The sequence below is a fragment of the Tachysurus fulvidraco genome, chromosome 9 (genome assembly GCF_022655615.1).
Source record: "Tachysurus fulvidraco isolate hzauxx_2018 chromosome 9, HZAU_PFXX_2.0, whole genome shotgun sequence".
NCBI lineage: Eukaryota > Metazoa > Chordata > Actinopteri > Siluriformes > Bagridae > Tachysurus > Tachysurus fulvidraco.
In genome coordinates, this window is record NC_062526.1 from 19387081 (window position 1) to 19414841 (window position 27761).

The following is a 27761-nucleotide window of genomic DNA, read 5'->3' on the forward strand; positions in this document are numbered from 1 at the left end:
TCTACTGGAATCTAGATTTCTACTGGGACTTGTTCCACTTCCAGATTGTATAACTTTAACTTAACTTCTGGTACTTTTTCCCTTTTGTAAAACATATAACTTGGCTTTTAGCCACTGATAATCTAAAACTCCAATTATTTGCCCATACCTCCACTTTATCTACAGCTTTTTGTAGTCCTTGGGTCACACATGCAATATTACGTCCACTTTTCCATATTGCCTTGTCATCTGCAAATAATGCCATTCCAATGTCACTCTTAATATTGCAAAAAATATCATTAATCATAATATTAAAAAATACTGGGCTGTATACACTTCCTTGGTGAGTTTTATTATCTATCTTGTAAGTCTTTGAATACTCTACTCCTATCCTAACTTGAATTGTTCTTTCTAGAAGAAAATCCATAATCCAGTTGTATAACTTTCCTCCAATTCCCATGCATTTAAGTTTGATTAAAAGTCTTTCTTTCCAAAGCATATCATATGCCTTCTCGATATCAAATAAAACCCATACCAACACTTCTTTAATTGCTTGAGCTTTTCTAAAATCTGCTTCTAAACTTAAAACAGCATCCATAGTATTCCGACCTGCCCTAAATCCACTCTGATAATGTGATAGGAGACCTTTTATTTCCAATATATAATTTAGCCTTCGTGTTATAATTTTTTCCATCAGCTTGCATAAATTAGAAGTTAAAGCAATAGGCCTATAATTATTTGGATTAGATTTATCTTTACCGGGCTTGCCAACTGATACTATTATTCCATGCTTCCATGAATAAGGAATCTGTCCTGCATTCCATATCTTATTGAATAGATTTAAAATAATATTTAAAGATCTATCTGATAGATGATGAATCATAACATAACATATGTCATCTTTTCCAGGAGATGAATGTTTAACTCCCCCTAGTGCCATCTTCAATTCTTACATGGTAAATTCTGCATCCATATCCTCACCAGAAAGACTTCTTTTCATCATTAAATCTAGAAATTTATTTTTGTTCTGAATTCTACTCTTTTTAACATCCTCTGATACATTATTATCAATATGGACTTTAACAAAACCTTTAGCTAACATTTCAGCTTTTTCATTATCTGTCACTGCTATACTTTCTTCATCATTTTTTAAAACAGGTAAAGATTGGTTTCTATAAATTCCTCCCATTTTCCTAATTGATCCCCATACTTCACTTACATCAATATCCTCTCCTATTGTTGTACACCAATCTCTCCAGTACTTCGTTTTAGCTCCTCTTACTATTCTTCTTACTTCAGCTTGAGCTTTCTTATACTTAATAAGATCTTCAAATAATTTAGACTTTTTAATTTTTCAAAATGCTTTATTCCTATTGTGTATAGCCTCACTACACTGATCTGTCCCTTTTCCCCTATAACATTATCTGTTACTTTATACAATACTCTACATATTTCTCCATTACATTCATCTAGATCTTCCATCTTATTCAGGGCTAATGATGATAGTTCTACTTCACTTAGATATTTATATGCTTCCCAATTTTCTTTACTGAATCTCCATCTTGGAGCTAAAATCACATTATGTTCTATTACACTTATCCCTATCATACATACAACAATAAAGTGATCACTACCCATATTATTATCTTCCCAAACATCCCATACACATTTGCTAGCTATACTTTCAGAAACCAACGTCAAATCTAAATGACCCAATACCACATACCAAATCTATTCTTGTGTTCCTGCCATCATTAAGACAAACTAACCTATTACTATCTAATATTTCTTCAACAACATCCCCATTATGATCATCTTTACTACTTCCCCATAAAGTGCTATGTGCATTAAAATCTCCACACCAAATTATTTTATGATTCCCTGACCCTATAACCTTTCCTAAATCTATACTTAATCTATTACAAGGATTATAATAGTTGATTATTCTAATATTATGTTTCTCTGCAAATATCTCTATAACCACCAATTGAAATTCTTCAGTCTCATTAATAACTCTGTATTCTAATTCATTTATTATAAAAGTTGTCACTCCACTTTTAACAGTGAATTTATTTCTAATTTGTATAAATTTAAATTTCATATTTAAAAAAAACATTTTGTTGTTTGTTCTTAGTGGCGTATGAATTCAACAAGTGACTGATCTACACTTACTCGTAATACTACCAATCTTATAGAATTGTCTCTCTCATGGCTAAGATCATGACCTTTAAATTTTCCCTTGAGTATTGCGACCCCTGCTCCTCTGTTGCTGCCGTGTGCAAACCAAGTGTCATTCCCCCAGTGACTTCTCCAAAACTTGAATGGTTTTCCTGAAAAAATAAATAAATAAATAAAATAAAAACACAAAATAAAAATCTGCAACTTTTCCTTTACAGTATAAAAATAAAGATTTACTTTTCAAAAGATTATGTAAACCTCTGGCATTTATTTAAACAATAGAAATAAACTTTAAACAATTGCTTTTCTTGGGGGGGCACGGAGGCTTAGTGGTTAGTACGTTTGCCTCACACCTCCAGGGTTGGGGGTTTGATACCTCCGACTTGTATGTGTGGAGTTTACATGTTCTCCCTGTGCCTTGGGGGTTTCCTCCGGGTACTCCGGTTTCCTCCCCCGGTCCAAAGAGATGCATGGTAGGTTGATTGGCATCTCTGGAAAATAGTGTGTGATTGTGTGAGTGAATGAGAGTGTGTGTGCCCTGCGATGGGTTGGCACTCCGTCCAGAGTGTATCCTGCCTTGATGCCCGATGATGCCTGAGATAGGCACAGGCTCCCCGTGACCCGAGAAGTTCGGATAAGTGGTAGAAAATGAATAAATGAATTGCTTTTCTTAGTTAATAGTAAAATATTTAAACTAGTAGGGCCACTCATTTCTGTTTTTCCTTGGCAAAAAATACCTTATATATTTTTACAGTATCTATAATTACAACACTATCAACTAACTTAGAGTTCTTCCTTTAACTAAATTGTAACAGCAACATAAGACAAGGTTTTATATCATGTACATTAATAAATAAATTTAGGTGACTATCAATTGGTTACACAGACTTCTTTGTAATCAATGTAGGCCTTGTTACCAACAAAATGCGCTTGTTTCATTCTTTCTGCATCTTCTCTACAAGTGGCCATAATTTTCTGTGTGTCTCTTTATCAGCCATCAGCTTTATCAGGTCTTTCTTTGATACAAAGATGCTTGTTAACAAGCATCTTTGATACAAAGATGCTTGTTAACCAGGAGATTGTTTGTTTATGAGGACTTCCACACCACATCCCTTGGAGACCTGGAGAGAAATCTGATGATTCGGGTTTTGGGGCACTGCTGTTCTTTGAATCTTGAAATCTGCCGATCCTGTGCTCTACATCTATAGCTTCAATTGAAGAGCTGTATTGTGCCTCTGGGAACACCTACCTGTATGTATCTCATCTGTTGTATTGTTTGCATCATTTATTTTTTGATCCTTTTTCTGAAATTCAGTGCACAGGACTTTGAGGCACGGATTTTCCTTTTTTAAGTCTGCTACATCCTGATGGAAACTATCAAGTGACTTTTTAATACCTACAATTTGAAGAGTATTTTGTTGAACTGCCCTATCTGTTTGATCAGCTTTTTTTTGCAGTCAAAATCCATATGATGTTTTCCTGTAGTTTTCTTAAAGACAGGTCTTGGCTTTTTTCTTTGAACATTTAACTGGTGTGTTTGGGTCAGAGTTACAGTTACCTCCATCTTTCACTTTGCAGGCATTAGAGTGAGCTTCTTGTATTTGCCTCTTTTCCTTTGCAGCAGACTCAATCTTCATTTCTAAGTGACAACAAAGTCCGGCACTGCAATGTCTTTCCAAGGCTAGAACACGACCGCAGCCAAATAGAACCATATGTCAGTTTCAACGACCATGACTCCCAACAAACGCCATACAAAATTGTTGCCAATTGATTTTTGCAAATTTAAAACACTAAATCTTTTTAAAACGACTGCAACTCAGTATATATGTTTGCGGCTTATTTCGTGGTTTAATGTTTATTTGTGTTTGTTAAGTGTTTGGTTGTTAAGTGTTACAGTTGTGGCCCTGCAAAAGTGAAAGGATAAAGGTTGGAAGAAATGTACTCTAGATTTGGATTATGGGGATGACAGGTATCTTTGGATCATGTTTGGCGATACAATCTCCAACTGCACGTGGAATTGTGACAACATGCGGCGTCACAGTGCCGTCTACACGCCCGTACAGCCAGGAAACATTGCTGGAAATAAACTTTACGATGATTCACGAGATGAGAGCAGGCCAATTCAGAGATTTGTTTGAAGATATTCCTCACGAGTTGATGAGGACAAAACGAAAGAAAAGAGGACGAAGAGGTGGCATTCAGAGACGATTGCGAAGGAGATTGAATGGGCCACCTCTGCCGTCTATCGTCTTCAGCAATCTGCGTTCTCTAAACAACAAAGTGGATATGATACGATCACACACAAGGTACTGTAATGAATTTCGTGAGTCATCTTTGCTTTGCTTTACGGAAACCTGGTTGAATTGTCTTCAATGCCTGACTCGCTTTTTGAAGTCCCGGTATTTACAGTGGTACGAGCTGACAGAAACAAAGTTTCGGGTAAACGTAAAGGAGGCGACATCTGTGTATATATAAACGAAAAATGGTGTCGAGCTTATTCAGTAAAATACAAGATGTGCGATCCCACTGTGTAAATTCTTGGCATGAATTTAAGACCATTTTATCTGCCTAGAGAATTCGGTTGTATTTTGCGGTTTGTGGTCTATGTTCCGCCCATGGTAAACCATCTCAGGCAGCCAGCCTGATTGCGAACTATGTTCATGAACTACAGCTCAGCCTCTCAGATGCGCCCAGAGCCGATCCTGACCTCCTTGGGGCCCTAAGCAAAATTCTGCTAAGGGGCCCTCCTACCTGACCCGTGAGCCATGTAAACCATTTGCCACACATTCACACTTGACAGCATCTCCTCTACTAAAGAATTTACTAACAAATAAGTTCATTTTATAAGCTGCATTAGGCCCCACTTAAACTGCCTCCCTCAGATTCCTCTTTATCCATTTTCAAATATAAAATACTATTTATAATATGACTTAGCTCTTGCAATATTCAACTAGTGAATATGCAATAGCAGATATCAGAAATAATTTTTATTAGTGTAAAATGCAATTCCTGATATAAAAAATATGGTTACTACTAGAAATCACACTCGTAATATTTACATTTTAAGTATTGAATTCTTGATATCAACAATCCATGTCATGTGAAGGCATAAAAGCTAAAATGCTTGCCATACCGTATCAATGTGTTTTATAGTATACATTAGAGCAATACTTGATCCCTGATGGTTATTGTTTACTGAGGGATGTGCATTCATATTGACCTGGCATTATGCCCATTCCAATGTAAATCCATTGGTTTCCATATTGCATTAACGTTGTTGTAACCTTTAGGGACTATAAACCTGGTCATTTAGGAGTGTTATCACACTACTTTTTGTAATGTTCCCCACATTTTTTTTTTCACTTTTCATGGCCAGATGGATAACTCCGTTTCTTATTGTCATCTACACCGCAGGGGCGATCCTAGGGTCAGAGCTTTAAGGGTGCTGAGCTCCTTTTCAGGGTTGCTAAAGCTAAGGATATGATCAAAAGGCACACAGAGGCGTGTCATTTTAAATGTCTTTATTATTATTATTATTATTATTATTATTATTATTATTATTATTATTATTATTATTATTGGGCTTTTAACTTTTATTAAATTACAAATTCCTTTCACAAGATCATTATGGACTGTCCCTAGTCTCTTACCTGATTCTGTCTATTTTCTTTTAAAGAACTGTCGTATGTCCATTGCTCACACACACACACACACACACACACACACACACACACACACACACACACACACACACACACACACACACAGAGAGAGAGAGAGAGAGAGAGAGAGAGAGAGAGAGAGAGAGAGAGAGAGAGAGAGAGAGAGAGAGAGAGATGCTAGGAGTTCAGGAGTTAAGCCTGGTTCAGGTTAAATCCTCTGTGTGTGAAGAATTAATAAATACAGCAAAAGAAAAACATTAAACTTTCTTTAATTGTCTAGTTTGATAGTCAGCCACAAGTGAAAAATAACAGATATAAATCTAGAAATGAATAACAATTCATTTAAAAAGCCACAGTGAGCGTTTTCACACATACTGGTGGTATACAGTGATATGTCGTTTATTTTCACTCTGGTCCAAACACCAGGGCTTTGTGTTTCCATGGCGACTGACCAGAAAAGACGCACCTGACATCATGTTTACATGACTCCCGATTGTTAAAATGAGTATCAAATTAATGATAAACTTTACCAACAGAGACACACGTACACACTACACATGTACGCAGTTTATTTGTCACAAATTATTTGTTTCACGCTCTAGCAGTTAATAAACAGAACTGTATGCGTCTTGCGGAAGAACAACTTCTCTCCGTTTATGACTATGGACGAGTCACTCAGGTCCTGGGCTACTCCACTGCGGCGTCAACTCGCTGGACTAAAATATTAATAAAAATTGTAGGGGTGCTGAGCTCCTTTTTAGCCTTGCCCATGCTACACAGTAAACATTAACACATGCTGTAAAATGAGGCAGGGGAGGTGGGGCCTTGCATAATTTGCGGGGCCCTACGAAACTTGCGTAGTGTGCGTATAGGGCTGATTGGCTCTAGATGTGCCCGTGATTGTGCAAACTGGAGACTTTGTTGCCAGGTTTCGATCAGTTTGTAAAGACTCAAACAAGAAATAATATTATTTTTGATAAGTGTTATGTGAATGTCAAGGACTCGTATGTGTCAAAGAGTATGCCGCCAATTCTAAACTCTGACCATAATGTAGTATGATTCCTATGTATAGGACTAAACTTAAAAAAAGCAAACCAGAAAAGAAATCGATTAGACTGTGGTCAAATGAAAGTATACAACAAGTGAAAGCCTGTTCTGACTGGACAAATTGGGACATTTTTCAGGAAGGTTCACTTGATGAAAGAACTACAGTGTTAAACGACTATATCAGTTTTTGTGTAGAGTTGGTCATACCTACAAAGGAGATTAAAGTTCATCCAAATAACAAACCATATGTGACCAAAGATATTAAAGAAGTTATAAACCTGAGAAAAGTAGCATTTAGGAATAAATATATTAGGGCACTTAAACAAACAGAAAAAGAGTTAAGAATGAGATTAAAGGAAACAAAAGAAGTTCACATAGGCGTGTAGAGGAAGCCTTCAAGTTTAATAATACCAAAAAGGTTTGGGGCATCATGAAAACAATGACTGGATTGGCATCTCCTAACAATTGGAATTGATAATGAATTTTGCTTTAGGAATGAATTAAAAACCGTTTTTTTTTTTTTTTACAAGATTTGTATCAACAGATAAACATGTTAAATACAATGAAATAAGAAATCCTGTGGTTCCATCATCATTGAATAGAATTGTTCTAGAGGTTGAGGATGTTAGGAAAATGTTTCAGTCTATAAACACAAAAAAATCTGTAGGTCCAGATGGATGTAGTGCGGGTCTTAGTTAGTCTTTAGTTTCCACAGAATTTTACATATGAACTGGCTCCAGTATATCAAGCTTCAGTTGCCATTAAATATGTCGGAACTCAGAGCCAGCCTCCAAGTGGACATATCGCAGGGTGAACCACACTTTTAGACTTTTAGCAGAATATTGAATATTTAAACTAAACTTTATTGATAACACTATAATTGATACAAATAAAACAATGAGAAGACTCTCCAAACCTGGATGAGAATGAGCAAACTTCTTTATTGCAGCCAATCAGCCAACAATTCCATTGAGCTCAAGGAAAAGATTCAAAGTCAAAAGCAATCAAATGAAAAAAACAGAGCGAGCATCCCCCTGCAACCCGAAAAGTTTGCACACAAAAAAGCAAGCAAGCAAGCCCTTTCCCCAGGAAATCTCCTCATTATATACCCTGGCACCTCTAGGTGCCTTTTATACATTCAGGTAATTCCTCCTTTCTAAATACCCCTTACTTTGCAGAATACACAATAAGACTTCCCCTTATTTCCCAGAAAAACAAGTCTGCCCTTTTAATTTATCAGAAAAACAAGTCTGCCCTGTTGTTTTCTCCCGACTTACTTCTGCATTGTTATTAAAAAATATGCTTCGTTGTTCAAAATGTTGTTAAAAATGTGCTCTTCTTTTCTCTTCTTATTCTTGAGTTATTTGCCACTCAATCTTCCATAACACAGACGTCTTGTGTATTAATCCTCTTTTACAGCCACAATGAGTAAGTCTCCTCATTTCATTTCTTGCTATTCTATACTGTATATGATTTCTACTGATTATATAATTGATTGATTATATGTTATCTTTATGAGTTTGAATTATGATAAAAGTTCTGTTTTTGCTAAGCCCTTGCTGTTATAATGTTGCTTTGTATATAAGTGAAGTTCTATGTTGACTCCTTAAGCTTACTAAACCTATGAACTGAACATTCTTATGATCTCAGTCTGTCACTTTCTAGACTGGGCTTGCACGCATATGCATATTTTAAGCCTTAGTTTCTCTATTTCTACTAAAGGTCAGGTTCTCCTTTTCCCTTAGACCCTTAAACTCAGAATCAGCAGGTCCGTCCAGCTGGTCGCCTGATTCAGCTGTCTCGCCGTACTCCCTTCATGAGGCCTGTTTCTGCTGAACTCCTGACTTTCACTTCCTCACACATTGTTGATCAGAGAGCTCAGACTGACCAGGCCTGACAGCACCGAATCTGGTTACTTTTACTAAGTTTATGATTACAATAAACTTCTTTTCTTGTTTACACTTGGACTCAGGTGTGGCCATCGGTGTTGTATAAATTATTAGAAAGTATGGGTTAGGGTTAGGGTTCTCGCCTACATATGTCTTATGACACCAACAGTAATATTTTGTAAGGCATAATACATTAATTTGGTTATAGTATTGTAAGGCATAATATTTTAATTATTTTTACTAAGAGTTTTCACAACATTACTGTGTTATGAAAGACCTCATATATAAAACCATTACCTAAAATTCCATGTCAAAAAGAATACAAAGATTTTAGACCAATAGCCCTTACTTCAGTAATTGTGAAAAGACTTGAAAGATCGATACTTCTGCACTTAGCTCAGTTTGGTAAAAGATAAACTTGATCCTTGGCAGTTTGCCTATAAGAAAGGTTGCAGAACTGAAGATGCAGTTGCTACTTTGGTGCGTATGTCTCAAAACATTTAGATCAATCCAATTGAATCCAATTTAGATCAATCCTATAAGAACCCTGTTTTTAGATTTTTCATCAACAGGGTGTGACTAATCTGCTTGAATGGTGTGAGAATAATGATCTTGTCATTAACATAAGTAAAACAGAAGAAATTATATTTGGGTTGTTATAGTAAAATCAGTAAGTATTTAGGTGTAACGATTGATGATATGTTAACATGGCAAGATCACATTGATGCTCTCTGCAAAAGAACAAAGCAGAGAATCTATTTCCTTTAAGCAAAAGCAAAAAGATTCTTCTTTTGTTTTTTACGTCTGCAATAATGAGTGTACTGCAATATTGCAACTCTATTTGGTATAAAAGCCTGTCTGTTAAGCTAAAAACACAGTTGTTTAATCGATTAAAAATCAGCTCAAGGATTGTTGGCATGGCTCAACGAGAAGCTATATGACTTATTACAATAATTTGTTAAGACTGGATGGCGGCGACAGTCTGCTAGATTGTAAACAACTCCAGCTGAAATACCTACAACATTCTGTTTTGTTGTTTGTTTTTTTTTCTCTTTCTCTTGTTTTTTTCCCCCTTCCATACTTCTCTCATTTCATTTTTATTCATTTATTTATTTATTTTTGTCAAAACCGGATTATAATATTATACAACCTGGATCATCTTGAAGAATATATCGACGCGCACTACAACACACTCTGCTGCACCATGAACAGGGACAAACCAGATCACAACAAAAAAAGTAAAGGTAACCCCACTCCAAACTCCAAGAGACCTCGTCCCGATTCACCTTTCAGCCCAAGTACAGCACCATCCACATCACCCAAACCGCCGTGCTGCACTGAGGTAAGCGACATTTTGTTGTCAATCGAAAATAAACTCACCGGACTTGATACCAGGATTGCACTCATAGAAGTCATACACAAGGAATTCCAGGAATTGCGGTACAGCTTAGAATTCAGCCAAGAACAGATAGACACTCTCACTACAAAATAACTTTTTAAAGGACTCCGTACAAGCACTTACCATTCAACTCACTTCCGTTGTCGCCGAAAACAAAATCATGAAAGAAAACATTTTGGACTTGCAATCGCACAACATGAGGGACAATTTAGTTTCCACAGGCATCCCGGAGCAAACTCCAGCCCCCGAAAAATCAGTAAAGGATTTCATGATAAAACAACTCAAATTACCGGCGGAAACAGTACAGAGCATCACCTTTCACCGAGTTCACCGTATAAGATCTAAAAACAATAACAACGGACCACGAGCGATCATCGCAAAATTGGGACACTATAAACACAAAGAACTGCATGGTTCAGAGGCAAGGCAAACAACTAAAAGGCACAAACTATGGACTCAATGATCAATATCCAAAGGTCATTCTCGAACGCCAAAAACAACACTTCACAATTCGAAAACAAAAAATAAATGAAGGAAAAAAGGCAGTCATTACAGTGGACAAATTATACATAGATGGACAACTATATCGCGATAAGGACATTACTCCCTGGCTTTTCTGAACACTTCACTTTCATTCCTGAGTCAATAACTGCCATAATCACTAAAACATGTCATCTATCACTTTTGTAACCTGGAACGTTCCTGGATTTGGTTCTCAGACAAAGAAGGTCAAAGTTTTTAATCATCTGAATAAACTACAAGCCGACATATGTCTCCTGCAAGAAACACATCTATCGGAATCAGATTATAACAAAATTAAATCATCAAATTACAGTCATTTATTCTCGGCTCACTACAACACAAAACAAAGAGGAGTATGCATTCTAATAAATAAAAAAATCTCTTTTGTTCATAACACCACTATTACAGACCCTGAAGGACGTTTCATTATTATAAACATCCCCATTAATAATTGTCACAATTGGCAACTTGTATGGCCCAAACACAGATGACCCATCCTTTTTCCAGACCTTTTTCTCTTCAATTTCAAATGTTTCTAATTGTCCAGTTATAATTGCAGGTGATTTCAATACAGTTCTAGATCCAACAATAGATAGATGTAATAGTTTAGGCAATAAACGCATTTGGAAATCTGCAGAAACCATAAAACAGTTCATGAGGGATTTTGGTCTTGGCGATAGTTGGCGTCTACAACATCCTAACTGTAAAGAATACTCATTCTTCTCACCAGTACACCACTCATATTCCCGCATTGACTTCTTTCTTACCAGTAATTCTATCATATCAAATATTTCTGAATCAAAGATTCATCCAATAGCCATCAGTTATCATGCCCCGGTAACATTAAAATGGAACACAACAAGTCAACATAAAGCCACTACCAGATGGCGATTTAACATATCTCTTCTGAAAGATCATGATTTTGACAGTTATTTCAAAAGAGAGTGGGCATGTTTTCTAGAGATGAATGACTCCCCGGAAACATCTCCATCTCTTCTGTGGGAAACAGGAAAAGCAGTACTAAGAGGAAAAATAATTTAATTTTCAGTTTACAAAAAAAGGAAAGAAAAGGATGAACAAGTAGAATTGGAACAAAAAATTAAACAACTAGAAGACATTAACATAAATAACCCAACAGAAGAAACTCAGAATTCATTAAGAAAATATAAACTCAAATTGAATGAATTAATCAATAAACATACACAATTCCTAATTCATAGGCTACGACAAGAAAACTTCCATCATAATAACAAATCTGGTAAATATTTGGCAAATCAAATATTTGGCGAATCAAATTTCAAACAAAATAAGGAAAAAGCTACAATACCAGTGATTGTAGACACATCAGGGAAATCCACCAACTCACCAAAAGAAATAAATCAAATCTTTCAAAACTTTTACAGTAAATTGTATTCCTCCAATAAAGACCCAGATCAGAAAGACATTGACTCATTCCTCAACAATATAAACCTACCTCAACTCAGTAAACATCAAATAAATACTCTTGAATCTCCCTTATCAGAATATGAACTTTTTAATGCCCTCAAGCTCATGCCAAACAACAAAGCACCAGGCCCCGATGGATTCCCTGCTCAGTTCTACAAACACTTTTGGTCCATTTTATCACCACTTTTTATCCGTATGATTACTGAATCAAAACAAAAATCAAAACAATTTCACTCCTTCTTAAACCAAATAAAGACCCAACATTACCATCAAGTTATCGCCCGATTTCCCTAATTAATGTAGACATTAAAATCATTGCTAAAGCACTAGCTCATAGAATAGAAAAAGTCACACCATCTATAATCCATTCAGATCAAACCGGTTTCATCAAAGGTAGACTTTCATCCAACAACACACGTAGACTTTTTAACTTGATGCATTATTCATCAACACAAAAAACCAAAACCATCATAGTTACTCTCGGTGCAGAAAAAGCTTTTGACAGGGTCAATTGGAAATTCCTGTTTTCCACATTAGAGAGGTTTGGTTTTGGGGAGTCGTTCATTAATTGGATCAAAATTCTGTATACATCACCTTCAGCCACTGTCATCACCAATTGACTAACATCACATATCTTCATGCTGCAACGGGGGACTAGACAAGGATGCCCACTCTCCCCTTCATTATTTACCATTTTCATTGAACAATTAGCAGCAGCTATCCGTCAAAACAGCTACATTAAAGGAATTCAAACACTAAACATGCACCACAAAATTAGTCTTTATGCTGATGATATATTACTATATTTACAAGACCCCTCATCATCATTACAAGAAGCGATTAAACTCATTGATTCATTCTCAAATATCTCTGAATACTCCATCAACTGGAGTAAACCAGCCATACTTTCATTACATTCTAACAGTTTGGATGTGACATCCCAGACATCACCTATTCCTTTGTGCACTAACTATATCACATACTTGGGCATTAATGTTTCCCCCAGGCTGTCAGAGCTGTTTGGACTCAATTTTACTCCATTACTTAAAACAATAAATGATGACCTTCACCGCTGGATGAATTTACCACTATCCATTATGGGCAGAATATCAGTAATTAAAATGACTATACTCCCTAAATTAAACTATTTATTTACAATGACTCCAGCACTACCCACCCTCACCTGGTTTAAATCACTAGATTCAATCATCACTAAATTCTACTGGAAAAATAAGACTCCAAGAATTAAATTGACTACACTACAGAAACCAAAAACACAAGGAGGACTGGAAGCACCACATTTCTACCACCACTTTTTGGCCAATCAGCTCCAAAACATATACAAATGGATTCATCTTAACCCATCAGAAAGCACATGGCTAGATGTTGAACAGTCAATTTGTAAAGAGATTAACATTTCAGAATTACCTTTCTATAGTCAGGCAATCAAAAAGCACCACTGTTTTAAATCACCAACAATAGCCACAGCTCTGACAGCCTGGTGGAAATTTCATCAAATCACAAACACCCCTCTTGCATCTAAATACACCCTGATCTGGAATAACCCAGATTTTATAGTAAATAAGAAGCCACTCAACTTACGCACATGGGTAGATAAGGGCATCACACAACTTCAACACATCCTCCTTAATAACAACTTGGCATCATTTTCCCACTTGGTCCAGAAATACGGCATTGGGAGTAATTGTTTTTTGGAATATTTACAAATCAAATAATCCATTCAATCAAAAATTGACACTCAGAGAATTAATCTAGACCAGGGGTCGGCAACCGCGGCTCCGGAGCCGCAAGTGGCTCTTTCATACCTCTGCTGCGGCTCCCTGTAGATTTGGAAAATAAATATTTAATTTGTTAGTTAGTTTTTAAAAAAATGTAATTCTAAATTCTAAGATCATGATGCTCTTGTAACTTAAAAATAAGCCGTGTTTCATTTTTTTTTTTTGGTCGCTCAAAATATGCGTCATAACTACCCACTTCAGAAATCCGACACACAGAAGCAGGCGCATTTTTGGTTTGCTGCAGCCGGCAAGTTACATTTTTTTATGTCATGCAGGGCGTTCAAGTGTCACGCATTGAGAGTGACAGTCATGCTTTTGGGTCTTTTCTCACGCTCTCCCGCCGCACATACGCAGAAAAACTTTTTGACTATCATATATCCTCTTAAGGATCTCCGCCTATATGACTTGCCCAACAAAAAGTGGTACAGCTCCCACACACTTTGACACACAGGGGTGAGCCTGGTCTCATTTGAAAGAGATTCTCTAGTTTCAGAAACTAGTTTCAGATTGATTCTCGGCCTTACTGGCACAAAGTTACAGGGGTTAGAATGCAGGTTTTCCTGTCCGCCTGGGTTGTTTTTCTGATAAACTGATTAATCTTATTTTTCTGGAATATGCTAGGGACAAAACAACAACTGAGAGTCATAGCCACATGTCTTGGCTTTCACCAAAAAAAAATTCAAGTCAAAAGACCCAAAAATGGATTTTATATGAATATTTTTCTACGGCCCTGGTCGACGGGTGCAGCGTTTTTGTGTACTTGTTTACTATATAACTTTGAAATAAAAGGCTGCATGCTCAGTCTGAAAAGCCATAAACAAGCCTAGACTCTCTCTCTATCACTCTGGTGTGAAAACAGGCCTGTAACTTGACACCCTGAGCTGTGAGAGGGACAAAAGGTCAGGGATTACGCAAGAATTCCTTTACGCATCCAGTTCACGCAGACACAGAACATACGGCATGCCGCATAGCGTTGGAATCGTCTGCTTATTGGCTAAACGGCTGTATAGGTCTCAGCCCATTTCATTGCTATTGGAAGGAGTAATTGTCAGTCAAAGGCGGGTTCCCAAAAATGAGGTCATGCCATCATTGGCTTCTCAGCCGTCTATCTCTGCCATACAAGCACCGATTGGCTCAAATGAGGGCTTATTTGATTCGTTAGGACCTGGGCTATAAATATGACGTAGACTTTGAATTTTTGAATACCCCAATGAGAAGTTAGAGCGGCAAAACGAGATGATGGCGTACTTCTGTTTCCAGTTTTCAGAACACTAACGGAATATTTGCGGCGCGACCAGAGCGTTTTGGATTAAAAGGCTTACAGATTTCAATTCCTTGGACCTGTGTGGATTTTTGTGGATTATTGTTGTATGTGTTTTTTTGTGGATTATTGTATGTATGTGTTGGAATATATTACCCCAGTGAAGAAAGAGACGCGTCTAAAGGTAAGGGAAAAACCGGTATAGCGCCACCTAGGTCAGTTTTGTCCAAAAAATTTTTCTAATTGTATGAAGGCTGTGAATCATATTGTGCTTTGTGTGTGGGCTTAAAAAATTATTGAGAGTATAAACTTTACTAGGTAAATAGGTTTTTTCGTGTTTTTGGAGGATTTGATGCTTTAAAGTTGAATTGAAGCTTGTTTCTGGGTCATCCCCTAGTGGCCACTTTGGCACGGCGACCCGTAAGAGGTTGCCGCAGCGCCCAAAATGTATCAGTCCGCACTTCTGTGGAATCGGGCAGGAGTCAAGCGCGTCTCAGTTCTTAGTGGAGCCTGACACTTATCAGCCAATCAAAAAAGAGGCTACACAACAGCCAATCAGAAAATAGCAATATCTGGGAAAGATTTAACGCAACATCCAATGAAATAAACCGAGGGGTTGGAGAGGTCATGCTTGCCTGTCTTCAAAACTTGAGAGCCCTGGTCATGAATACGAAGGACTCAATTATATATTAAACATTTTATTTGAAAGTAACCTTCAACCCAGCATCTTTTTATTAAGGTCAGTTCAAACTGTTCAAAATATTTTTGTTTGCCTGCAGAAATAAAATTGCGTTTACTCGGTAGCAGTTAATTGATTTCATAAATGCAACACACTACAGTTTTTTCTATACTTTCCATAAAGGTAAAAAAACGATATATGCAGTGTTCTCTTCATTTTAGATGTCAAAAGGGTTTTGTGGCCTGTGGTATTTTTTCTGTGAGAAACGAGTCCAAATGGCTCTTTGAGTGTTTAAGGTTGCCGACCCCTGATCTAGACCTTTCACCTCCAATTTCAGAACTAATTAATATAACCTCCCCCCCCAAAAAAATTACTCTCCAAAATATATAAAATAATATCCAAATCAGACAACACATTAAGCCTACACAACGCTAAATGGGAATCAGACTTATCCATTGCTCCCAGTGCCGCTTTCTGGACACAAATCTGCAAAAATATCTACTTCATGACAAAAAAAAACGGCAACTTACAACTTATACAGTATAAAGTACTTCATAGATTTCACCTAACTGGACAGAAATTGTTTTAAATGGGTTTTACTTCAGAAACATGCTCACATTGCACACAAAACACCCCAGATACATATTTACACACTATTTGGCAATGCACTGCGGTTAAAAAATTCTGGGAAAACGTTATCGACTCACTATCCAACCTTATGGGTTGTCCCATCCCGCTGTCTCCCTCCCTCTGTATATTAGGTGACATATCCATAATCAATTTAAACAGTACAAACAGTCAATTACTCCTAGTGGCTCTAACTATCGCCAAGAAAACTATCCTCATGAACTGGAAATCGAGGAACGCCATACACATTACAACTTGGAAAAATTTACTAATAGAGTACATCTCCATGGAAAACTTGTCTACCTCCACTCAAAATAATACATCAGAATTACACCCGTCTTGGTTATCTCTCTTTAACTTCAAACAGTCATGAATCCACTGACCTTCTTTGTCTGAAGCCATCCTCAATGATACACCATCAATAATCACACATGAGTGGGAGGAGGGAGGGTCAGGAAGAGGCAGCAACACAGACTAATAAATATAAATTAAATACTTATTATATTTAAAACTCTCTCTCTCTTTCTCTCTTTCCCTTTTTCGCTGCTTCTGGACCCTGGTTGGCTGTGGCATACTAGTCCCTGCCATGTGCAGTTCTGATTAGTCGTTGGTGGGTGTGATGTGGGGCCGGGGGCATTAGACTTTCACCCTCCAGCTTGTACTTCTGTCTAATATTTCTTGTCTCCAGCTGGCCCAGCACTTGTCCCGCTGTTTTAATGCATCACATATTAGATGAGGTGCACACACATTCATTTGGAGCATAATAATATTTAAAAAAAAAATAAAAATACATAGGGTAAGTGTGTCGTGTGCACATACATAGGGTAAGTGTGGCGCGGGTGTGGTGGCCTGGGCTTTGCACTGGGCTGGTTCCATGCTACACGCCATGCTTTTTTAATGCATTATACACTAGTTGACAAACATATCATGAGTATAACAATGAAAGCAGCCATATTTATTCAAAAAAACAAACAAAAAAAACGTATACACACACACAAACAGGGTAAGCGTGGCATGTGCGGGACGGCTGGGGATGGGTATGGATTTTGGGACCATGGATCCCACAGCACTTCACCTTGATAGCCCGTCGTAATATGACGCCGGCGTTGGTCTATGCTATGCCATGGCCATGAGGGTTATCAGCGGCAGCTTTATAATACCTTATCATTAATAGTTGTATCAATATTACCGTCATTAATAATAATAATAATAATAATAATAATAATGGTAATAATGGTAATAATAATATTATTATTATTTATATTATTATTATTATTATTATTATTATTATTATTATTATTATTATTATTATTATTGCTATTATAACTACTACTATTATCATTACTATTAATGGCTGTAGAAGCATTATTATTGCTATTACTACTACTAGTTCTATTGGTCCTCTTTCTGATCCTTTAACCTCCCCTTCATTCTGGATGAAATGAGTATATTTGTAAATATATTTATCATTACTACTACTGCTAATACTATTATTACTATTTCTTATTAATTGGATTTTTCATTTATTATTATTATTATTACTATTATTGTTATTATTATTATTATTACTGTTGATATTGTCACCTTCCTCATACCCAATTTTACATTTACATTTTGTCTTGTGTGATACTATTACTTCATCATTGTTATTGTCATTATAATTATTATTATTAATATATTTTCCTCTTTGATTTATGTATGTGTGTATATATGTATGTGTATATACACACACAGACACACACACACACACACACACACACTTTGTTTTGTTGGTCTTTGTATTTATATTTTGCATCTAATAAAAAATAAATAAATAAATAAAGTATTGGGAAACTGCTGCTTTCCTGGGATTTTCATACACTATACTCTCAATTTTTTTTTTTTTTTTACTGGTAAACTTACACCTGTTGCTTTTCCTTTAATCATGCCATGGTTAAAGTGACACTTTTCTTCATTCCGATGTTTGAACATTTACTAACGTTCTTGATTTGTATCTGCATGATTCTATGCATTGTGCTACTAGAGTATGATTGTCTGATTAAATAACTGCATAAATTCTAAAAAAAAAAAAAAAAAAGACTGGCTAATAATATAATTTCTGATCCCAATCATGTTCTGCATAATGAGTTTGAACTATTACCATCAAATCGGAGGTACAGAATCCCACGATTTAAAAAAATGAAATTGAAACACTCCTTTGTGCATCAGGCGATCCTTGAGCTAAATAAGACACAATCATAAATCAAGAGTACTGTAAATGTGCTGTGTTGTGTTGTGGGATGTAGTAAGACCGAGTCTGGGGATTAAGTGATGTTATGTAAGTGATGATTGCTGCAAACATAGAAAAGATACTGTGATGCAAGAAAAATCAGACATGTTCTGACAATAAAGTATCATATCATCATATCATAATTTTCGTTCCTCAGCTTCATAACACACAAAACACACTACTCACCCATCTTGAGCCGTCCCACCATAGGAATCGCCTGCATGCAAATTTGGATGATTTTATTGGTTGTTTAGGATCGTATGCCAAATGCTAATTGGCTGTGACTAATTGCGTGCTGACTCTGTGGTGAGGAGCGAGAGGTCAAATGTGGCGTTTTCATGAAATATGAAAGACAAAATAAAAACGATGTCTGCAAATTGTAGACAGTCCTGGAAAGCTGTTGTCCTGCAACGTTTAGCTCCAACCCTGAAAATAACTCACCTGTTCATGTGTGTTCTAGTAGTGTTGGATCTAAGGACGTGATTGACTTGGTCATCCACACACAGCAAAGATTACCCTAGTACCCACATGATCCGCAAGCCCAATATTGACAATAACTGTTAAATTTAAAATTAATACAAAGAAACAGATTGTTTCCTTATCCTATTTATTCATCTCACTCCAGTCTAACTTTAAACTAAATTATTTTATAGGTAATTTACTACACATAGGCCTATACATACTGTGGCTAAATTTTACTAAACACTCTTGCTAAATGGGGTAAGCACATTTACTTTCTCATTTCATATGTGTATGTTCTTCTAAGAAGTAATCATTTGTTATACACCAATTCAGACACTGATGGCAGACCAATTGCTTTTACCATTCATTATAATGAATCGGCTCAAAGGAGTCATTAGGTCACGAATCTCACTTTAGCGGACGTGTTGTGTGGGAATCCTGTCTGTTAGGACATCGCGAAAGATTTTTCAACACACACAAACACACACACACACAACAGCTTGTTCTCTCCGTCACTCCATCAGTAGCCTTCTTCACTCACAAAACCCAATTACAGATCAAATAAGGCTTTGGCGGGACAAAAAATCATTTTGGCGGCCGCGGAAAAAATTTCAACATAGGAAAACCCTGAAATTGTAAGTCGCTCTGGATAAGGGCTTCGGCTAAATGCTGTAAATGTAAACGTGTCATTCAACACAAAGAAAGTGACCATCTGTTGCAAACAACTGGACAAAAAAGTAGTTGAATAAGGAGGTTTATACAGTATGTGTGAGATATTAAACTCATGTAATGACGAGTCTGGACATTTCTCCATCCCACCAACAGAAGTCACACTTACCAGAGTGCTGGTGTAACCTCAGCCCTTCTCTTACTTATCAAGAGCTTTATCCTGGTCTGCATTGTGGCGGATATGGAGTTTTTCCCAACAACACAGGGAATAAGGTGGTAATATACCATGAAAAAGGAGCCAAGTCATGACATGATGTTATATGATTTAGAGTCACTAATCCATCTACACAGCATGTTTTTGGACAGGAGGTTATGGGAAAATGAGCTCAGGATCAATCCAGCTTCAACGTTTACAGTTTTCACAGACCAGAATTGAGGTTTGCAGATCTCCAAGTGCATTTCTCGAAACAACACATACAAACTGAACAACATAGTGGATAACCGGAAAATATGCGTCACCTGCTCAAAATGTCTATCGTGCAAAAGTGTGTTTTTTCGTCAATCACTGTGTCAGAGGCAAAAGAATCCCATGTCATTTTTACAACAATATGAACGTGACAGGCAAAATTATTAGTCATGTTGTCAGTAGAACATCATACTCAGTTATAGTTATTTAAATTATTCTCAAGTCAGGTTTTGATGACTAGAAACCACTAAATTACCGTACTGGTGTGTTTCATAATTTACAGTGTCCCTCTGGTAAAAAAAAAAGTTACTCTTGCAAACCATTGTGCATCAACCAGGTGTTACAGTAATTTACATGGTATGAATAGATAATTTTTCTGATTGATTCCATCTAAACAATCAACATCGACCCACTTAACACGTATCACGACCCACGTAGTATATGGAAGAATTGAAACAAAACATTAGAGTGTAGTCACATTTTTACTGTACTGTCAATAGTGGTACTTAGAATACATACAGAAAACAAAGGAAACTACACATAGGCTATTTACTGACAAATGGAAAGCTGAAAAAGACAAAGTGGGAAAAACTATACACGTACAACAGAAGGTAAAGGTGAAATTACGTGGCAGTTTTCCTATGCGTCATGTCGGTCCTGTGTGTTGGGCCACAGATTCTCATTCACATCACAACATATATTTTCCCTTGCTATGCACGGTGGAAAGAATCTTCTTGAGTGCCTAATCCAGGCTCTGCATACATTTGCTGAGATGTCCTCACATGTTGCATCCATGGCAGCCAGCAGTGTCATCCGCGTATGTGGCTGATGATCATAAACCTTCCACCTCCAAGCCGAGAAAAACTCTTCAATTGAGTTCAGGAATGGGGAGTAGGGTGGAAGGAATTCAATCAGCATCCTGCGGTGGTGGACAAACCACTGCCTGATGTTGTCAGAGTTATGGAAACTGTCACAAATTACTTACACATACTTTGGTAGATCATCTCGATTGAGGTCCCTCTCATCTTCAGGAATGACATTTCTATAGAGATTGTCTAAGAATGTAAGGAGATGCTGTGTATTGTACGGTCCCATAATAGGAATATGAGCTAGCACAACTTGGTCTGAAATAGCAGCACACATAGTGATGTTTCCTCCACGTTGACCTGGGACATCAACAGTAGCTCTCTGGCCGATTAGATTTCTACCACGCTTTCTGCCTTTGGCCAGGTTGAAGCCAGCCTCATGCAAGTATATGAAGTTGTGAGGTGGTTCTCTTGATTCCAATTCCATTATGCGCTATATACCAGAAAAAAACAGTGTGCATAAATTACAGTATTTGTCTTCATTGTTTACAGCTACATCAAATGTAAAGATCTATGAAATTCCACCAATATCAAATGTGTAGAAGTTACTCTTACAGTATAGTGGGTATACAACATACCTGTACAAACTGGAATCGTAGCTCTTTCACTGTCAGCATTTCTTTCAAAGGGTACATTGTACAGCTGCTTTGTGGTGATTACATGTCTTTTCAAGACCCTGTCTATAGTTGAAATGCTCACCGATTGTATATTTTCAAAGATACCGTCGTCTTCAGTGTTGTAATGTAACAGAGTAAAAATACTTTGTTACTGTACTTAAATAGAAATGTCACGTATCTGTACTTTACTTCGCTATTTAAATTTGTCTACTAAGGTGTGTTACAGTATATGTAACAGTAAGTCTACAGTATTACTGTACTATACAGTACATTACATACCTGTTCTCTCTACGAAATGATTAAATTATTGATGACACAGTTATTCTTCCAACATTTGGCTGCACCCTTCGACCAGCCTCTTCCAATGGAATCTCTGTGTATCTTTGGCATCTTATACCCCTTCCTCTGGTGTCGCTCTGTACTCTTCCACCACGCAGTCTTAATCCTATTCTTCTTCCTTCAGCTTTCATTATCAGAAAGGCGAACACTTGTGTTGTGCACCATGTATATATATGTGACCCTGCCAAGTCTTCATGAGTTGCACCTTTGAGCTATTTCACAGAACTGGTTGATCATTGGTTAATCTAGAGTTGCACATGTTTCTCTTCGTTAACGAAGGTGAAGACTCACCTGAGAGCAATTTCTCAATTCTGGACATATTTCTTAGCACAATTTGTAGAAATCTGTACAGACATAAAACATGTTCACTCATTTTGATAGTACAGACTTCCAACCTGAGAAAAAGACTAATTGGTTTGGTGGTTGTGACATTTCAGCTGAGAACCAGGACAAGTTATTTTGCACAGTTAAAAATCATGTTAAAATAACAAAAGCAGCTGACAGATGTACAGAACCATTTGCATGTTGTCCAAAAGCAATTGCAATTTGATCAAAACAACAAGACATTGCTGATATGATGTGAAAAACGGACAACAGGATCTGACGGTGGAATGAGTAGTTTTGAGAAATGCATTTCTGTTGTGAGAAATGACTGAAAGCAGAGGAAAAACTTTAACTGAGCATGCTAGAGGAAAAAATGCTAAAAAAAAAAAAAAAAGAACCTGGAACTGTTGAAAGACAGCTGAAGAAACAGATGATGAATTCTTCATCCAGTTCCTTCATGTAACAGATGAAGCAGCTCTGTGGCTGAGGGACATGAAGGAAGGTTTGGTAGGTGGATTAGGTGTCTGTCTTTACAGAAATTATGGTAGAATTGGTAGAAAAGTTGCTTAAAATAATCTTTGACACAGATGTATTTATTGTCTCTGAGGAACCCCTCAGTTCTGGTTGCATTTACAATCCAGAACCAAGAACAATACAACATTTTGTGAAGAAATAATACAATGTGTCTAGTTTTTAATGATGCATATATTGTAAAAGTGAAACAGGCTTCAAAAGCATGTGAGGCTCAGATATAAACCATATAAATGATACACCTTTAAATCTAAACACACATATTCCATGATTTAGCTCAAATATTATTAAGCATAAAAAGGAAAGCTGAAAGTCTAAAACGGTTGGAGAGAACAAACCGTGAATAAGAAATGTAGCTAATGAATTTTCTAAACTATTTATGCAGGAATAATTCTGAGCAAATCTCTTGATTAATTTCTTGATGGATCAGTGAATGGAGGTCTTCTCTACTGCAGACTCACTGTTTCATCTCCAGCACCTTTGCTGTAATGGAATGTACTAGGACCTGGAGAGAGAGAGAGAAAAAAAGCTCAGGTCGTGCAGATAATACGGTAGGAAGTGGATGATAAACTTCTCACAAAAGCTTAAAGGTGTTTGTACCTTTCTTTCTGGTGGTGCAATAAACCCCAGCCACGATAATGTGCAGAAAGATCACCGTTACCACGGCAACAGGTATATAGGGAAGAGAATCTGGAGAAACATCACCAATGTCACTCAGAACATCACCTTAAAACTCTTTATTTGATAGAATGAGTGATACGGGGTTTGGAGGTGTGTAGTTTCTTGTACTTGTATAACTGAGTCTTTATAAAGATCATTTACACAGAAGAGTTTCAAGAGAAAGTTCTGTTCCTGGAGATGTTAAGAGATCATGAGCTCATCTTAAGTGACAGAAGAATGCACTGTATTGACAATCACCTGTTTCAGATGTGTATAACAGCCTCCCCCCAACACACACAGGGTGTTGCTGAATGAACATTTATTAAACCCTCCACAGAAGAGCTGTGTATTTATTCCACTGTATTTAATGTGAAGGCTTTAGTATGAACCAGTCCAGAGTTCTGCTGCTATTGTTGTTGTGTTGTAAAGTTCAGGTGTCTGTTGTTCTGATGTCACAGGGAGACACTGTTAATGTGATTGCTGCACAGTTACAGTGGAGTTTAATGTGGAAAGAATCAAAATAAAAGCATTTAGTTTTCAGAGTCGTAGTAATGAGTCAGTGTAGACAGACTGGAGCTGCTGGACCGAGAGTTGGACTCAAAGTCCCAGATTGCAATGCGGCTAAAGGACGGTTACAGACTCGACTCGACTAGGTACAGAGCAACAAGATGGAGAGCAGCAGCAGTTAGTCAGAATCGTGGAGTTTGGGTCATTTAGGAAACAGTGAAGCAAAGCGAAAACACATCAGTTTGTACAGGAAAGATACTGATACTAAAATAACTATAAAAAAAAATCAATTCAAGTCAAAAAGCTTTTTTTGTCATTTTAACCATATATAGCTGTTGCAGTACACAGTGAAATGAGACGTTTCTCCAGGACCCTGGTGCTACATAAAACAAAGACAGGGCTAAGGATTTAGTACTGTAAGTAGTCCTAGCCACATAAAGTGCAACTGTGCAACCTAGTGCAAACACAAAGCTTACATAAAGCTGGTGAGCCTCTTCTTAATATTATTAACTTCTCGCTATCTTCAGGTTACGTCACTAAATCTTTCAAGTTGGCAGTTATTAGGCCGCTCATTAAGATACAGAATTTAGATTCCAATGAACTATTAAATTACAGACCTATTTCACACCTTCTGTTTAGGTCTAAAATACCAGAAAAGGTTGTGTCTGTTCAACTGAGCTCCTCCTTACAGGAGAACAATATTTTTGAAGAGTTTCAGTCAGGTTTCAGGCCCCATCATAGCACAGAAACTGCATTTCGAAAAGTTACAAATGATTTGTTCCTTGCTTTGGACCAAGATTGAATGTCCCTGTTAGTTCTACTTGACCTTAGTGCTGCATTTGACACCAAAGATCACAACATTCTCCTAGATCGCTTACAGAATTACACAAATATTCATGTACAGGCTTTAAGTTGGTTTAGCTCCTACCTACTGTATCTGATCGATACCATTTTGTAGAAATAAATTTTATTTTAATTTTACCAGTTTATTGTCAGTTAATTATGGGGTCCCTGAAGGATCAGTTCTAGGACCTCTGCTTTTCTCGATATACATGCATTCATTAGGGAAAATCATTAGAAGACATGGGATTAGTTTCCACTGTTATGCTGATGACACACAGTTATATATCTCATCAAAACCAGATGAAATAGCTAAATTGTCCAAATTAACTCAGTGCCTTAGAGAGATAAAAGATTGGACGAGCTGTAATTTTCTGTTGTTAAACTCAGATAAGACAGAAATGCTACTTATCAGAACAAAAATCGGTACACAGAAACTCTCACAATTCAACTTCCATTTAGAGGGATGTACAATTACTAGTAGCTCGACAGTAAAGGACCTGGGTGTTATATTAGACAGCAACCTATCTTTTAAAAACCATATTGCCCATACTACAAAAACAGCCTTCTTCCACCTTAGAAATATTGCCAAGCTGAGAAACATCCTGTCTGTATCTGATGCTGAGAAGCTAGTTCATGCATTCATGACCTCTAGACTGGACTATTGTAAAGCTACCATGTATCTAACTAGTCTTCTAACACATTACAATCCTTCATGCTCTCGGAAATAAAAAAAACTCAGGACTCCTGGTAGTTCCCAGAATATCTAAGTCTACTAAAGGTGGTAGAGCGTTTTTGTTTTCAGCTCCCAAACTTTGAAATAGTCTTCCTGATAGTGTTCGGGGCTCAGACACACTTTCCCAGTTTAAATATAGATTATAACTCATCTCTTTAGTCAGGTGTATGCATAATACATCCCATAATATTGTGCTCTAGTACATCAGACTTGGAAATATTATGAACAGCAGCTACGTTAATCTCTCTCCACTGCTTCTCTCTTTCTACCCGAGGCATCCAAAAATTGTACCAGCTCCGATTGACTTCCGTGGGACGAAGAATTTGGACCTCCACTGAGATGAGGCCGACTGAGAATGAGGACCTCCATTATCATGTATATATATATACAGTATATATAATATTAATCTTAAATTTTGTATTCTATTAATCTTTAAATTATTCTTTGTATTAACCTTTGTTCTATGTTTATGTTCTGTAAAGCCATGCGCTATACAAATGAACTTGAATTGAATTGAAAACAGTGCAGGACAAGACAAACAAGGCAGGCAAGACATTGCAGGACAAAAGGCAGTGCAGACAAAAAATTACAAAACAATACACAAAAGACAATAAACAGAAACAGTGGCGACCGGTGTAAATACTTTATGTTCAAACAATATTTCGTGTGGAAAAATACTGAACACAGTGTTATAGCAGCAGTTACCTGAGATATTGTAAGGATTGTGCAAAACAGCAAATGACTGAAATGTGAGACAGCATGTGCAAAGAGCAAAAAGTGTGCCGAAACAGCATGTAAACAGATTGATGGATATATATTGGAAGAGTGTGTATTTGGTGTAGGTCTGTGCAGTTGATGTGCATGTGTGTGTTGTGCTCAGAACAGTTCCATTCAGTCTGTTGGCTTGTGGAAAGAAACTGTTACACAGTCTGGTCGCGAGGGCCCGAATGCTTCAGTACCTTTTTCCAGTCGACAGGAGTGTGTGTGAGGGGTGTGGGGGCATCCACAATCCAAAACATGTGGTGTAAAATATAATAAGTCATGGATGCTTTTGAAGATCACATGTTATTTCATTCTGGTATTTCATTCGGAGACGATTCGGTCCACTGGATTCGTGCCACATTTAATAGAATTCTTATTAGAAATCTAAATAATTTCTGCTGTCAGTTATGGAGTGACGTGTGTCCTATAATTCAGTGTTAAACTCTTTATGTTACAGACCACACTGAGACGTACCTTCCACAGACACGGCGTATATCTGAATGTCTTCATTATTCTTGGTGTCCCGGATGGTGTAAATTCCACTATCCCCCTTCGTCATGTGTCTCAGTGTGAGCTCAGGGTAAATGAGAGATGTTCTGTGTCTGTAATCATCTTTACACTGTAGTGAGTCTTTAGTCACACTGCAGATCACTTCATCAGCTGAATCACTGCTTTTATAAATCACCTCCACTGGCTCTGGTACAGACACCTTTAGCTTCAGATCTTCATCAGACTTCATCTGAACTAGTGTGACCACAGCTGAGGAGAAAATACATGATGAACGTCAGCTAGATTTAGACACAAACATAAATTCTTACAGTCAGACTGCAGTGTTGATGTGGGGAAGTTCCTGGTGTTCAGAGTCGGGTTCCTCAGCTCCTTAAGACTGTTTCAATTCTGAACATCACCTGCATGAACTTCACACCTGTAATGCTGACAGATTTCTGAGTTTTTCAGTAGTTTCTAATCGACATAATTTAACCACAGACCCTCACCTTTAATGTCTCTGATTAAACATTTAGTACAAAAAAGGTGACATCATTTAGTGGACTTTAAAGGGACAATGATATTTATTTATTAATAATGATAATTATTTATTAATAATGATATTTATTTCAGTTTGTCCTTCAATGACATTCCACAGTGTGTGTGATTGTATTTACAGACAAAACACACAGTTCACTCCAGGGTTCATAAAGGCATCACTTAATGAAATTCAAGGACT

General features: G+C 37.0%; 2 protein-coding genes and 2 long non-coding RNA genes across 14 annotated transcripts in view; 2 read left to right on the plus strand and 2 right to left on the minus strand.

Annotated features, from left to right (window-relative positions):
- LOC113637378 (interaptin-like) overlaps window positions 1–27761 on the minus strand; it is a 482239-nt gene that overhangs the window by 413051 nt on the left and 41427 nt on the right. For 10 of the 11 annotated variants that reach the window (XR_007143870.1, XM_047818481.1, XM_047818486.1 and 7 more), the window contains exon 4: window positions 27011–27295. The exons of the other annotated variant lie outside the window; for it this stretch is intronic. Coding sequence is in view for 9 of the 10 variants with exons in the window: in XM_047818481.1 (XP_047674437.1) it covers window positions 27011–27295 (285 nt within the window). In the remaining variant the exon portion in view is untranslated. The remainder of the gene's footprint in view (window positions 1–27010; window positions 27296–27761) is intronic. 11 annotated transcript variants of the gene reach the window in all.
- LOC113637369 (serine protease FAM111A-like) overlaps window positions 1–27761 on the minus strand; it is a 200972-nt gene that overhangs the window by 69173 nt on the left and 104038 nt on the right. The window lies entirely within an intron of this gene.
- Window positions 8181–10502, plus strand: LOC125145496. The gene is made up of 2 exons (XR_007143882.1): window positions 8181–8294; window positions 8612–10502. It is a non-coding gene; the product is annotated as an uncharacterized LOC125145496 (long non-coding RNA).
- LOC125145493 lies at window positions 15311–27207 on the plus strand. Its single transcript, XR_007143879.1, has 3 exons — window positions 15311–15366; window positions 26049–26149; window positions 26994–27207. It is a non-coding gene; the product is annotated as an uncharacterized LOC125145493 (long non-coding RNA).